General features: G+C 39.5%; 1 protein-coding gene across 13 annotated transcripts in view; it reads left to right on the forward strand.

Annotated features, from left to right (window-relative positions):
* Nucleotides 1-1,984: 1,984 nt before the first annotated feature.
* The window catches only part of LRCH3 (leucine rich repeats and calponin homology domain containing 3), a 126,925-nt gene continuing 117,502 nt past the window's right edge, over nucleotides 1,985-11,407 (forward strand). For all 13 annotated transcript variants that reach the window (XM_024124398.3, XM_028492847.2, XM_024124396.3 and 10 more), the window contains exon 1: nucleotides 1,985-2,265. In XM_024124398.3, the coding sequence (XP_023980166.1) occupies nucleotides 2,004-2,265 (262 nt within the window). In that variant the 5' untranslated portion in view covers nucleotides 1,985-2,003. The remainder of the gene's footprint in view (nucleotides 2,266-11,407) is intronic.

An 11,407-nucleotide genomic window follows, 5' to 3' on the forward strand; every position in this document is an offset into this window, starting at 1 on the left:
AATGAGGACCTGCTCTTTAAATAGCTTAAAGTCTTTCTAAGAGTAAAAGAACAATTTTAGGAGTCCAGAATAACAAAAACCAACTCATGCATTGGATAAATGTTACTTGCCAGGGATGACCATGTTCATAAGAGACATTGATTGTGGAACTTGTCGCTGAAGAAACTAGAGCACAGTATCAAGAATTCACAGAACAGGTGGTGCCGTGGTTAAGAATCTGCCTGCCAATGCAGGGGACACGGGTTTGAACCCTGATCCGGGAAGATCCCACATGCCGCGGAGCAGCTAAGCTTGTGCGCCACAACTACTGAGCCTGCGCTCTAGAGCACGTGAGCCACAACTGCTGAGCCCGCATGCCACAACTACTGAAGCCCGTGCGCTTAGAGCCTGTGCTCCACAGCAAGAGAAGCCACCGCAATGAGAAGCCCGCATATGGCAACAAAGAGTAGCCCCTGCTCGCCACAACTAGAGAAAAGCCCGCGCACAGCAACAAAGACCCAACGCAGCCAAAAATAAATTAATTTTTAAAAAAAATTTCACAGAACAACTCTCCGAGCAACCAATACTATTCAGCTTTGGCACCGAGATTAAACATTTTTACAATCTTTTCCATTTAGGAGTTGGGGAAGTACTAATCAAGGTTTTATTGAAGAGCTTGACCTTGAATGATGGACAGGATCTCTCTAACCTTATTTTCTTTTGCTCTCTGACATGAACTTTTTGGCCTGTGGCAATGTTCTCCACAAGAACCATTATAAATCATACCTGGATGTGTTCATGCTGATATTCCTTTCAATTTAGAGTATTGCTCTCATCTTCCAGCCGTACAAGATTCCTTTTCTTTGAATTCTGATGGCTAATCCCCACCACTTCAACTTAGCCCTTTTTGTGGTTTTAATCTCTAATTGGCTTATTTGTCTGGATTTCATAATTACATAATAATCTAGGAAAAACTGACAGTCTATTTCCCACAGAAAATACTAGTTGATTGATTGTAGGGGAAATTTACATCATTTAGCAGGAATGGCTGAAATGTGTGAAAGAAACAAGAATATGCTGAAGACTGGTTGCAGTATATGTGAGGTCTAATTGGTTTAAAATGAAGTGGTGGGAATTCCCTGGTGGTCCAGTGGTTAGGACTCCACTCTTTCACTGTGGAGGGTGTGGGTTCAATCCCTGATCGAGGAGCTAAAATCCTGCAAGCCACGTGGCGTGAGCAAAAAATTTAAAAAAATTTTTTAATCAAATGGAGTGGTATTTTCTACTTTTTCAGTAACTGAATGATTTTTTTTTAACTATTTCTTCAGTTCTATCTTTATTTCCCACATGTAGATTATGGTCAGATCATTTTCTCTTCCTCAATTTTGGTTCCAAACTAAAATTTTAGACTTCAATACCGTTCACCCAGTTTTGTTCAACAATAAAATTTTGCCTAAAGAACAGGTACTATTTAAGGTGTTTGTTTTATTTTCCTTAAGAAGCTATTTTGTACAAGGAAGAAGGTTTATAAAACCCTTTCAATGAGAATTATGAAGTTTGGGAGCCAGGTTAACACTTCTTTTTCTCTCAGGCAATAATAATAAATCCACAAGTCTCCATTAGGGTCGTTTGGCTTATAGAATGGCAAAAGTCGAACGTTTCTCCTCACTGCCAAAGTTTCTGGCAGCAACGGTGTTAAGCCTTAATATTTAATCCTGCAGTGTTGAGGAAGGAAGGTAGAGAAATTCTGGTGAGAAGCGTTGTCTGGAAGATTTTTCTGTGGAGGCGTGTTAGAAAGGCTGCTGGGAGCCTAGAGTAGGGAGCTGCTCCAGATTTGTGAGTTCATTTTTAATTTCCCTTGGAAATCTCACGTGGGCGGAGGCCAGCGCCTGGATGTGCGGGGCGGCACCGCAGCCGTGCCCATCAAGGGACCCGTCCGGGGTCTGTAAACCCCTTTCCCCGCCCACCCATCATCTGGCCGCGCATGCGCTGAGCCGGCGGGCCGGAGTGTTGTCGGCTGGGAAATGGCGGCCGCGGGCTTGGTCGCTGTGGCCACGGCTGCAGAGTACTCTGGCCCAGTAGCGTCGGGAGGTAACCTCTCCGTTGTTAACTGCGGCCCGAACTCCGGGGCAGGCCCTGGTCCGGGCCCGGGCTCATGGAGCCGCTCCCTCGACCGAGCGCTGGAGGAGGCGGCGGTAACCGGGGTGCTGAGCCTGAGCGGCCGGAAACTGAGGGAGTTTCCCCGGGGAGCGGCCAACCACGACCTGACGGACACCACCCGGGCGGGTGAGTGGGGTGGGGGGTATCCCTGCCAACAGGAGGCCCGGGGCGCGGTCGGAGGCCGCCGCAGCCGATGCGGAGAATCGCGGGTCGTTACGTTAACTGGTCCCATTACTTCTGTTCTGGACCCTGGACCCGGGTACTGGGGAGAAGCCGACTGCCCCAACCCACCCAGCCCTGGGGCCTGCGGGCCAGACCCCGAGCCTGGGGCGAGGCGGACAGCAGCATTTCTTGAGAAAGAGGGCCATAGGGGACTGATGGGGAGTGTTTTACTCTATTAGAAAATTAACTTGTGCCGCTGCTGAGGTAGACCCTTGCTCCGCCCCGGTTTTTGCAGGCCCTTTCGTATTGGGGATGCCAAATTGACTTTACTGAGATTTAGGTTTGTAGCGCGCTCTTAATCCGAGTCGCATTGGTCGCTGCATTGTCAGGAAAGCATGACTCCCGCACAGGCGTTTTTTTCAAGAGTTGTTGTTTTTAGTGTGAACCCGAACGCTTTAACTTTTCTTTCTCCCCTTCGTCTAGGTGGCTTATCAAATGTACTTGCAAAAATAACGAGAGCCCACCTTCAGACTCTCACTCCTTTCCTCTTTCCTCAGGCCCCCTCAAAAAAAAGTTGAAGGAAGAAAACTTTAGAAAAGATGCATAGGTTGCCTACCGTATCTGTATTTAATGCTTTTTAAAAACAAACATCAGTTTGTCTTAAACATATTTTTTTAACACAGAAAAGAAAATAAATTAGGTATTATTTGGTTTTCTTAGTTGTAGAGAACAGTGTCTGGTGACTGAGGTGTTCAACATAATATATTTCTCTGTGTTTAAAATTTAGCTTTCTCAGGAAGTGGATTAAAAACAGAGTCAATCCCCTTATATATAGTGTGGTATGATGTAATTATTTTCATATACCTTTCCTAAAGTGTTAAATCCTCCTTTGTTTGTGCACTCATTAAAGATGCTAAGTATTACATATGATTCACGCATTTTAGAAAGATAAGCAAAACTGTTACACTACTTCAAGAAACTATTCTTTCCAAAGAAACTTTTGCTCTAGTGTAAAATGGAAGGAATCAAATACCTATTTGTTTAATCTCTTTTTGGAAACAGTTGTACTGAATATAGTTTGTATTTTTTAGTGAACGACATTAAGATTAAATTTTCTTGCTGATGTAAATATGAGCAGCCACTTGCCTTTTGCATGTATTCTGAGAGACAACATCTAAAATTGTCATTCATACCCCACATTTCGCAATTCTGTTCAGGAGATGGCTATATGGCATATGACTGTTCAGGAGATGGATAGCAGAGTGATTTCGTATGGGCATGAGTCATTTCAGTATTAGTACATTAAGCGTGGAGTTAAAGAATACGTTGATTACAGGAGTTTATCTAGCTCACTATCTTACCTGCTTTTAAATAGTTCTAGGACGGGCTTCCCTGGTGGCGCAGCGGTTGCGCGTCAGCCTGCCGATGTAGGGGAACCGGGTTCGCGCCCCGGTCTGGGAGGATCCCCCATGCCGCGGAGCGGCTGGGCCCGTGAGCCATGGCCGCTGAGCCTGCGCGTCCGGAGCCTGTCCTCCGCAACGGGAGAGGCCACAGCAGAGGGAGGCCCGCATACCACAAAAAAAAATAGTTCTAGAACCAGTGTGTTTTGCCTTCAAGAAATATTTTTTTAACTAACAAAACCCAAAGGCATTTATGAAGAATAATAAGTAATCCCAATGAATTTTTCCCTTACTATGCCCTGAATTTTTAATTTGTTATTATCCACACTTATTTTTATTACTTTAATAGTTTCTTTATAAACCAAATTTTTTGTTGGTCGACATTTTATCTGGCCAGAAAAAGTGTAGAGGAGAAGAAAAAGATTACAAGGTACTTTATAACCTATTAGACTAGATTTATTTCTAACATGTTAGAAATATTACTTATTAAGTATAAGAAATTTTTGGCAGACCTTGGTGAGTACAAAAATACTGAAATATTCTCTGAATTATTTTAAACAGGTGATTTGATGTAGATAACATCATTGATTGAGTTTTCACTGTTTACTATCCATTGGTAGGTGTTTAAAATACATTGCCTTGTTAAATGCTTAACAACCAATGGATTAAATATTATTATCCCTCATTTACACATGAGAAATCACTCAGAATTTACAGATGAGTCACTCAGAGAGAATCATATGAATAATATTAGTGGTAGAATTTCAGCCCGGTTTCATCTTACTCTTTTCTCTCCACTATGCCACACAGCCTCTTTACGTACTACAGATAGATATCACCATTCCTGTTTTTACAGATAGTGAAACCAAGGTTTGGAGAGAAAATTTGCTCAAAGACCTGTAGCTAAAGGCCAAGGAAGGTGGTGTTAGCCAGGATTTGAGCCTAACTCAAATCCTGTTTGAGGTAACTCCAAAACCATAGACTACCTGTTACACAGGGTACTTTGAATTCAGACCCAACTTTTGTTAGCTAAAATGTTTTGTTTGGGCCCTATAGAAAATTTAAAGCCAAAAAAATTATTTGAATGTTATATAAAACTTGCCACACAGTCTGTTCTTTCCTAATGTATAGAATGTATCTGGTAGAGCTGCTGTCCTTACATTTTAAGAAACAGCACATATTACCCATACCATTTATAACTTGACATGATTAGAATTCATCATGTAGCATTTTCTTGAGGTTTTTCCCTCCTGTTTGTTTTAAAAGGTAGATCTTTAGAAAAAGGGAAATATTTATTTGGGAATGAGTTACTTGATCCAGAGAACAAGGAAAATCTTTAAAGAAATCATGAAAGACTTTTGGGGGCAGAAAGGCTGTAGCTTGGATTTGGGGAGGCAGAAATGAGAAGGAAGGCCATTCCAGGCAGTGGAATGGATCCCACCCCGACACAAGGGTATGCACATAATTCAGGGTTACCCAGTCAATGTAGTCCATCCCTCTGGCAACAGTGATGGTCCAGAGATAGGCACAATTTCCTGTCAGCACACGAGAGTGTTAATTTTTTATTGGAACTATTGAGAAAGAGGCATGCTTTGAACCCTGGGGTTACTGAGAGAATAGAATATGAACCTGGAGCTTGCCAATAAATTGAAAGCAGAGCCAAAAGGTGGAAAGAGTGAGTCCAAGTTCTGATGGTAACCTTTGAACTTTTGGATCAATAGCCAGGCCTTAAGTTAGTGGTATCCTTGGACTTTCAAATTATGCAAGCTAATAAATTCCCTTTATTGCTTATTCTGAGTAGACTTTTTGAAACAAAATAGGAGTCCTGACTAATACAGTTAGATTGCTTTTGATGAAGTTGTGGGGAGGTCAGCTTGGTCAGAATAAATGGTTGGATTAGAGAATATGAGAGCTACCTTTTGCATTTGAGGCAGCTAGACTGATGATAGGTTTGGAGAGAGTGAGAGTAGTCATTAGTCATTCATTCAACAACATTTATTGACTAAGGGATTTTCAGGTGTAGATATACAAAGAGGACCAAGACACTCCCTGTCCTCAAAGAACTTAAGGGATCTAATGAAATAGAATAAATAGATGTAAAGATTATTTGAATTGTCTAATAATAGCAAAACTTTAAGGCATTATGCTAGGTAATATAGTGGAAACAAAAACAAGAAGAGACTCTAACCTGTAAGCATTAAAAATCTAGTAATTTGTTTGGCTGGCTGCAATAATCCAGGAATGAAAAACAGTCAGAGATCACATTGGAAAAGAAAAGTGTACAAATGCTGACTGAATTTATTTTTTTTTTAAGAGACAGAATGCATCAAGTTGACTGAGCTATTAAGCCTGTAGGACTAGGAAGGTGGTAATGCTACTGATAATAATAGTAGCAAACATTTATTGAGCTGTTAGCATATTCCAGGTATTGTACTAAGCTGTATATATAAAATGCACATACAACAACCATGAGTTGTAAGTACTAGTTTTAACCCCCTTTTACACATGAAAAAATGGAGACTTGAGATTAATCTGATCAAGGTTACACAGCTAATAAATGACAGAACTGGGATTCAAATTCAGATACATCTGATCCTGAAACTTCTGTTTTTGATAACTAAGCCACTGACAAAGAAGTTTGCTACACAATTTCTTTAGTTTGCTTGATACCTTTAAGTGTCTGGTAGCACATCTAGTTAATCTTTAGCAGCAAATAGAAATGTAAATCTGGAACTTTTAAGAGTGAAGTTAGAACTATAGCATAAATTTGAGACAGTCATAATGAAGAGTTTATGTGATTCTTGGAGAAAGAGGGTCACTGACAACCAGGGGGTACACCAACATTTAAAAAGGCAGGAAGAGGAATCAGCCTGAGAAAAAACCAGAAACAAAGTTTTGTAACCAGGCCTGTACTAGAATTAGGAGAATCCTAAAGCCAAAGGAACCGTAGTAACCATCTTAAGTTATTTTACAGATGAGAAGCAGTCTCAAAGATTAAGACTTTGTTTAAGATTATGTAGTGAAGTGATGCTGTTTTACAGAAGGCAAATAGGGTCATAGTCGAAGGTGTAAGAAATCTTTTCTGAATGGAAGATCAAAAACAAGAAACCAAGGATTCAGCTTTGGGAAAAAGCCTGTGGTTGATGGCAGACTGGGAAGACTAAGATTACACAAAAAATGGAAACAAATTGAGATATAGTGGGTGAGCCAAGGTAACACAGTCTTATTGAAGCCGTGAGCGTTAAGGCTTTAAAGAATTGCGGGGGGTGGGGGTGGGGGTGGGGGCGGGGAAAAAAAGAACTGGGTTCTTATTTCCCATGTAAAGAAGAATGAGGAGTGCCTGAAGACCATTTAATTTTTCAAAAAAGCAATCTGTAACCCACAAAATTATGGTTTTGTTAGTCTTGGAAATATGCACTGGAATGCCAGGTCTTAAGTGGAAATCATATTTTTCTTGGATTCTTATTTATGTATATTTTATATCAGCCACAGTATATGTACTGTGAATTTTTCTAGAACAGTGCTGTCCAATATGGTAGCTACTAGCCATAAGTGGTTATTAAAATTAAAATAAGTTAAAATTTTAAAATTTGGTTCCTGGGCTTCCCTGGTGGCGCAGTGGTTAAGAATCCGGCTGCCAATGCAGGAGACACGAGATTGGGCCCTGGTCCGGGAAGATCCCACGTGCCGCAGGGCAACTAAGCCCGTGCGCCACAACTACTGAGCCTGCGCTCTAGAGCCCGTGAGCCACAACTATTGAGCCTGCGTGCTGCAACCACTGAAGCCTGCGCACCCAGAGCCCACGCTGTGCAACAAGAGAAGCCACCGCAATGAGAAGCCCGTGCACCGCAAGGAAGAGTAGCCCCCGCTCACCACAACTAGAGAACACCCATGCACAGCAATGAAGACCCAACGTAGCCAAAAATAAATAAATAAAATAAATAAATTTTTAAAAATTAAAAAGAAAAAATTTGGTTCCTTAGTGTACTAGCCACATTTCAGATGCTTAGTAGCCACGTGTGTCATATCGGACAGCACATTGGACAGACTTATTGTCTGTTATGTTGGACAGCACAAATAATAGAATTTTTTCATCATCACAGAAAGTTATATTGGACAGTGATGTTGCAGCATACTGTCTTGAATAGAATTGAAATTTTCTTCTGCGTTATTTATTTTATAAGTCATACTTCTTTTGGCAATGTCTTTCTGTATCCATGAATACAATAAGCCACCATGGTCACTAGAAATGAAAACACCTAAATATGGTTGAGAAGGCCAGAGGCAAAGGGAGGAGGTAGCAGCAAATGGGGGCTCAATCATAATTACAAGATCTTTGCTAGCATCTAGAGCCCGTGAGCCACAACTATTGAGCCTGCGTGCTGCAACCACTGAAGCCTGCGCACCCAGAGCCCACGCTGTGCAACAAGAGAAGCCACCGCAATGAGAAGCCCGTGCACCGCAAGGAAGAGTAGCCCCCGCTCACCACAACTAGAGAACACCCATGCACAGCAATGAAGACCCAACGTAGCCAAAAATAAATAAATAAAATAAATAAATTTTTAAAAATTAAAAAGAAAAAATTTGGTTCCTTAGTGTACTAGCCACATTTCAGATGCTTAGTAGCCACGTGTGTCATATCGGACAGCACATTGGACAGACTTATTGTCTGTTATGTTGGACAGCACAAATAATAGAATTTTTTCATCATCACAGAAAGTTATATTGGACAGTGATGTTGCAGCATACTGTCTTGAATAGAATTGAAATTTTCTTCTGCGTTATTTATTTTATAAGTCATACTTCTTTTGGCAATGTCTTTCTGTATCCATGAATACAATAAGCCACCATGGTCACTAGAAATGAAAACACCTAAATATGGTTGAGAAGGCCAGAGGCAAAGGGAGGAGGTAGCAGCAAATGGGGGCTCAATCATAATTACAAGATCTTTGCTAGCATCTCGGGGTTGGGAGGGGATATATAATTTTTTCTTTTAGAAATAATATCTTGTTAATAAAGACTGCTGTTTAAGCATGTCATCTTTGTTAATAGGGGCATTAACTATATATTTGACACATTTATCATCCACTGAGTATTATGTGTTCAAATTGGGAAGCTTCTAAGAGCCTTAGCAATAAGAAAAGAGTAGAAAACACCAAAGCTAATTTTATTTGATTAATCAGACTTTCAATTTAGTATACTTAAAAATCATTCCTTCCGATATTGAGTTGTACATGCTCATTGTAGTACAAAAAGTTATAAAGAAGACACTAAAGATCATTTGTAATTCTACTTACCAGAGATAACTGGTAATGAAGCCTGGTTTGAAGTCTTCAAACATTTTCTTCATGAAATACACATTCTCACTTTTTAAAAAAATTCTAAAAATGGGATCATACAAAGGCTGTTTTATAATCTAATTTTTTTCACTACATGAGATACAATATCAGAAAATATAGATCTGTAGCATAATTTTTAATAGTAGTCCACTATAGATATACTGTCTTTTAATTTACCCTCGTGACACACTTCGGGATTGTTTCGACTCTCACCATTACAAATGATATTGCTGAGAGTAACTTAGTGCGTATGTCTTTGCAGACTTGTTTAATTATTTCCTTAGGATAAATTCCTAGAAATATAACTGATTGGTTAAAAGATAGGCACAGGGGCTTCCCTGGTGGCGCAGCGGTTGCGCGTCCGCCTGCCGATGCAGGGGAACCGGGTTCGCGCCCCGGTCTGGGAGGATCCCACATGCCGCGGAGCGGCTGGGCCCGTGAGCAATGGCCGCTGAGCCTGCGCGTCCGGAGCCTGTCCTCCGCAACGGGAGAGGCCACAGCAGAGGGAGGCCCGCATACAACAACAAAAAAAAAAAAAAAAAAAAAAAAAAAGATAGGCACAGTTTTAGGTTTTTTTTTAATACAGATTGTAAAATTGTGCTTCCGAAAGGGTTGTTCAGCTTAGATTTATACCAGTAGTACATGAGTTGTCTTCACTTTGCACCCACTGATTTTATTCTTTTTGATCTGTGTCCGTCTGGTAGATGAGAGATAATATCTCCTTGTTCTGTATTCAGTGCATCTTGAGGAGTGTAATTTTTACTACAATAAGAAAGTAGTATATAAATACAAGGGGAAAATATTTATTTCTTCTATTTTTTTCTATGTCCTTTTGTCATAGAACCAGCTGATGACAAAGAATCAGAAGCTCTTTGTGCATGTATATAAACTCCTGTATATTTAATTTGAATTCCTTTGTAATTGTAAGAGTAACACATTTTTATTATAGAAAATTTAGAAAAACAAAATACACAAGGTAGAGAAAGGAAAAAAGGAATAATACTACTGCATAGATAAGCCACTGTGAACATTCTGACATATTCTTCCAAGTTTTTTTTTTTAATGCATGTATGTATATATTGAAAAACATGGTATCAGCTTTTTGTAGTTTGCTTATTTCCACTTCATAGTATATTAGAAATATTACGTCATATCTATTAACATTTTCTTATAATAGAATTGTAATGGTTGCAAAGTATTTAATTGTATCTTTATACTTAACCAGATCCCTTTTATTGGGCATTTAGACTATTTCTAATTTTTTATTGTTATAAATAATACTATGAACACTTTATATATATAACTCTTTGCTTACATTTCTTCTAGGATAAATTCCTAGAAGTGGAATTGTTCTAACAAATTATATGCAACTCTTAAAATGTTAAGTAAACATAATTTACAAACAAAATTACAAAAGCAGTTACTCATAGAAACAGTGTTGCATATTGTATGTAGTTTAGGTTTATAGGCCACCCACAAAAAAGTAATTTTTTTCTAAACATGAAAGTCAGCTTAACTCACATTTCATACCTCTTTATACCTAAAAACCATGATCTCCCACATGTCTCTCTCTCTATAAAGAGTGTGTGTGTTAAAGACACAAATTTTTATTGAAGTACCTCTAACCTCAGAGAAGATCTGAGGTATAGAACTTGAAGTTGCCTTAATAGGGAACTTGAAATTTGAAGGCTTGGAATTTTATTAAGAATTCTACCCTATATTATATGTTCATGCTTGTTTTAATACAAATCTGTGGCTTCAAATTACCCACCATTAAGGAAGACCAAACCAAATAAGTTTCCATAATGTTTATTCTGTTGTTTTCTGTAATCCACTTCTCCCCCCACCACCCCCAGTATGCTAGTTTCACAAGTATGGATATAATATTGTATATACTACTACTCTTTATAACAAGGTTTCTGTGGAAATACACATATTGAATTGCAATGTGGGATGCTAAGAACACATCTCAGGAAACAACATTTATAACTCTCCTCTTACAGCTTTACCTCCTGTTTGGAATGAGAAATCCTGAAGCTCTAATATAGTCTCATCCACATGCTTCTTCCTTTCTCTTCTGCTTGAGGAACAGCACAATTCTTATATTGTACTGACACAATAGAAAAGACTTAAAAAGATTACTTGTGTCCTTCCCCACCCCCACTCCTGCAACAGACACATGTTTTATAAAGAGAAGCAGAGACCATGGGGAAAATGATGGCTGTTGGGTATAAAGCCATCTGAAATAACATTTAAATTTGTCTTTTGGGGAAAAATCTGGCCTCAACTGTACTGGCATTGTTTTTTTTGCTTTTTGTTTTTTTTTTTTTGCAGTATGTGGGCCTCTCACTGTTGTGGCCTCTCCCG

The sequence above is a fragment of the Physeter macrocephalus genome, chromosome 1, assembly GCF_002837175.3.
Source record: "Physeter macrocephalus isolate SW-GA chromosome 1, ASM283717v5, whole genome shotgun sequence".
NCBI lineage: Eukaryota > Metazoa > Chordata > Mammalia > Artiodactyla > Physeteridae > Physeter > Physeter macrocephalus.